The following is a 3,861-nucleotide window of genomic DNA, read 5'->3' as shown; positions in this document are numbered from 1 at the left end:
TCCCTTAAGTGTGGCCGTCCACACCAGCCCACCATGGGCTTGGCTTGGCCGGCCCACTTAGCTTGGTCGGCCATCACATGGCCGACCCTAAGATCCTTCCTCAGGCACCTCTCTTAACCCCGATTCTTTCTATCTTTGTTCTGAATCTCCATTCGAACCCTTTTGGCTTATCTAGTTGGATCCTATCCATCTTAAGCCCAGCTCCCACTAGTCAAATCTCTCCGATCAAGCTACCCCTCTATGTGTAATCCGTTGTAGGATCCGGTCTATGTTAGCTGCGATTTACCGAAGTAATCTGACGATCGTAAGCGGCTTCTAGCTGCGATCCGGTCCATGTTAGCTGGGACCCCTAATTTGACCGAACTGAATGATCTTCGTGATTCGTTCATCGTTATCCTAGCTGACAAATTGATCTCATTGTTACCTTGGTCGAAGGGCACTCCTTCAGAAGGAAATCTCCTTTAGACCGAACGGATATATCCTTCAGTCTCCCACTTGTCCTTAAAACAAGTGCAATGCTCGATTTCCATGTCGTTTCGTATCTCATCTAATACGTCATACCTTTCAGAATTTTTTGATCTGGAGAACAACTGACCTAGTGAATGATTAACTTCATTAATCCATTCGAGTGTGGCCACATGTTTTCAGTTGCTTCTCTTCAAATGGCCTGGAGATACTAATCCTAACCTAGTTAGAAGGACATAATCCAGTCTTGTACTCCCACTTAACTTCATGTCTATCGTGTCTTTCCCGGTAATCCGCCACTATAACTTCTTTCATCTCTTGTTTTCTTATTTCTTCCATCGCCTGTTTCCTCAATCTCTCTCCATCACAAACCGTCCAGTTTCTTGATGTTGAAGACGATGAATCAATCAGGTAAATAGATTGAAGACGATGAATCAATCGTGTTTTAATTTCTTCTTGTTTTACATTAGTTTTCTTCCTTTTTCTATACTTTTTTTGTGTAGTTAGGTTGTGAACTTATCTCCTTCATGTACATTAGGTTTGATTATCTTCGATTTAGGTTATATTTTATCATCGTCATCACCAGATTATCTTCGAATTAGATTAGTAGTTAAGTTTGGGTATTTTTTTCTTTGACTTGCTAACAGGTTAAATAATAGAGATGAAGAAAAATGGAAGATTTCTGAACACTTTAATGGAGGAATTGTTGGAGGAACATACACAGAAGATGACTTCCATCTTCCAAACTTTATGGTGGTGGTTCATCAAGCTAGGGTTACCCTTGAGAGAGGATCTGAAAAAGGCTTATAGAAAGGCCGCCATTAAGAATCATCCTGATAAAGGAGGAGATCCTGAGAAGGTAAATCCAACATTTTCCTTGTTTTCTAGTATTATCTCTTTAGATCATAAATGAGCAATCTTTTTTCCATAGTTGTTCAGTAATTTGATAATTTCGTCTTGGGTAGTTCAGATCCTTAGATATTGATTCGACCCTCATTGATTTTTCTTTACATGTTCGTCTAATTGCTTCATTTATGGAAGTGGTTAGATAGTTTTCGTCTCCATTTAGCTACATTAATGGGTTAATGCCCTTAAGGTTTTGAATGATCAAATTGGGGTTCTCTTCTTGTTCACCAGTCGGGTTTGGGGTTCTCGTGAAGGCTCTCATTTTGTGTTGTTAACGTCCATTCTATCCATTCTATTGTCTTTTGAATAAGTTTGAGGTAGTCTGTATTCCGAGAGTAAAATTGAGTTTTGTCATTGCAGTTTAAGGAGCTGGCACAGGCATATGAGGTACCGAGTGACCCAAAGAAACGTGAGATTTATGATCAATATGGTGAATTTGCACTCAAGGAAGGAATGGGTGGAGGTGGTGGCGGTCACGACCCCTTTGATATCTTTCAATCATTCTTCGGCGGAAGTCCCTTTGGAGGTAAGAGAAATTTCTTACAATTTTGTGTAGCAAGTTAACTGTGACTTAGATTTCAAATGAATGTATTGATACCAGGTGGTGGTGGGAGCAGCAGAGGAAGGAGGCAGATGAGAGGAGAAGATGTTGTCCATTCCCTCAAGGTATCACTCGAAGATCTTTACAGTGGCACTTCAAAGAAGCTCTCCCTTTCACGCAATGTCATCTGCTCAAAATGTAGTGGGTAAGAACTCGTAAATTTCGTGACCTCCCACCTAGCAATGCTACTGCTATGCACCTGCCCTGTGCATTGTTCTTGCTATTTTGATTGATAATCTTACGACGACATTATTTTTCTCATATTATGTTCATGTGGTATATATTTGCAGTAAAGGATCAAAATCTGGCGCCTCGATGAAGTGTTCAGGTTGTCAAGGATCGGGTATGAAGGTTTCAATCAGGCAGCTTGGTCCTTCAATGATCCAGCAGATGCAACACCCTTGCAATGAGTGTAAGGGAACTGGGGAGACCATTAACGACAAAGATCGGTGTCCTCAATGCAAAGGTGACAAAGTCGTCCAAAAGAAGAAGGTTCTTGAAGTCCATGTTGAAAAGGGGATGCAGAATGGGCAGAAGATTACTTTCCCAGGAGAAGCTGACGAAGCAGTATGTGAACTTTATCTGATACTGCTAGCATATTAACGTCTTTGTGCAATAATTGGTTCTGATTAGTGTTTATTATATATTTATGTGTTTACAGCCTGATACGGTCACTGGAGACATAGTGTTTGTGTTATCTCAGAAAGATCACCCAAAGTTCAAGAGAAAGGGCGTAGATCTGTTTGTGGAGCCATTATGATTTTGAGAAGTCATTATGATTTTTCGGGTTCCACTTTTCCTTTGGGTTTCTTGTAAGTGGTTCTAAGTTATTTATGATTTTTCTTTTCAGGTTTCAAGCCTTGCTTCTGAGGTGTCTAAGATCAGCAACTACAAAGTTTCCTAGGCTATTAATTTTGCTTGCTGTAGCGTGTGTCGTTTCTCGTCAGGTTTCATATTCTTCAAAATTCAGGTAGACTACAATCTTATACACTGATTTTCTACATATATTTTTCAGTCATATGACTAGGAAATCATAATAATGGCATGTTATCTCCCTTAAATTCCACCATTAAATGTGCTGATGACATATGACACCCTAGGATATAGAGATTTAAAAGGTAATCCTTCGCCAATGAAGCCTCTGCAGTTTAGGCTAGTATGATATATGAAAATTAATGCGTTGTCCATTGATGGCTTGTGTTGGATCACATGTTATATAGATCTGCGATCACATATGGAGATTCTCTTGTTTGTCACGGTTTCAACATCAACATACTTTTTTTCTTTTTGATGAATCTTCAACCCATTTGTATGGTTTAACTTCTAAATTTTTTGATTGGAATGACTTTAAATCGAATTCAAGTGTAAACTTCCAACAACTAAGACATGTGTTATATCTTCTTTTGTAGGGATTGAAATTACTGACAAAGAAATAAATTTTGAAGAACGGAGATTTATATACAAATGATGTTGTTGTTGGTAGTAATATATAGTTTACGTTTGTAAAATGTTCAAAATTTGACAAATTTATCTATAGATTTATGTTTTATAAATTTGTTTCGATGTCTATGTTATGATGAAACGGAAGGTTATTATTGTTCAATATATTGCTGCAGTTTAAAAACCATCTGTGGCAACAGCGGGTCAAAAAATATATTTTTTTTAATTTTGATAAATATTGCCGACGGTAATTATTTCTAATACACCGTCGTCATCACAATGTGATTCCTAGGAAAGTAACCGGAATTGCCGACGGAGTGGGAATTTAGGAGAGCGTCGGCACTACCACTTCCGATGGTAGGTTGTCGTCGGCTGATTCGTCGGCAATAGTATCCCCGACTCTTATATAGCCGACGTTTTCTGAGCCGTCGGTAGTCACTTCTGCCGAC

At 39.0% G+C, this 3,861-nt stretch overlaps 1 protein-coding gene across 1 annotated transcript; it reads left to right on the top strand.

Moving 5' to 3' along the window:
- Positions 1-701: 701 nt before the first annotated feature.
- On the top strand, positions 702-3,525 carry LOC147537527 (dnaJ protein homolog). The gene is made up of 7 exons (XM_086643858.1): positions 702-876; positions 1,113-1,324; positions 1,732-1,897; positions 1,973-2,117; positions 2,263-2,539; positions 2,634-2,942; positions 3,382-3,525. The coding sequence occupies exons 2-6, from the start codon at positions 1,127-1,129 to the stop codon at positions 2,730-2,732; spliced, it is 885 nt and encodes a 294-aa protein (XP_086499984.1). The 5' UTR covers positions 702-876; positions 1,113-1,126; the 3' UTR covers positions 2,733-2,942; positions 3,382-3,525.
- The last annotated feature ends 336 nt before the right edge of the window (positions 3,526-3,861 follow it).

Source organism: Eschscholzia californica, unplaced genomic scaffold (genome assembly GCF_041429995.1).
Source record: "Eschscholzia californica isolate CP2 unplaced genomic scaffold, dmEscCali1.0.p SCAF_5, whole genome shotgun sequence".
Classification (NCBI taxonomy): Eukaryota; Viridiplantae; Streptophyta; class Magnoliopsida; order Ranunculales; family Papaveraceae; genus Eschscholzia; species Eschscholzia californica.
The sequence above is the reverse complement of the archived record's forward strand: the minus strand, read 5'-3'. Positions and strand labels throughout refer to the sequence as shown.

Coding starts and splice junctions, on each gene's coding strand:
- LOC147537527 (XM_086643858.1), top strand. CDS start 1,127: ATGAAGAAAAATGGAAGATTTCTGAACACTTTAATGGAGGAATTGTTG. Junction 1,325..1,731: donor AAGGAGGAGATCCTGAGAAG/GTAAATCCAACA, acceptor TTGTCATTGCAG/TTTAAGGAGCTGGCACAGGC. Junction 1,898..1,972: donor CGGCGGAAGTCCCTTTGGAG/GTAAGAGAAATT, acceptor TATTGATACCAG/GTGGTGGTGGGAGCAGCAGA.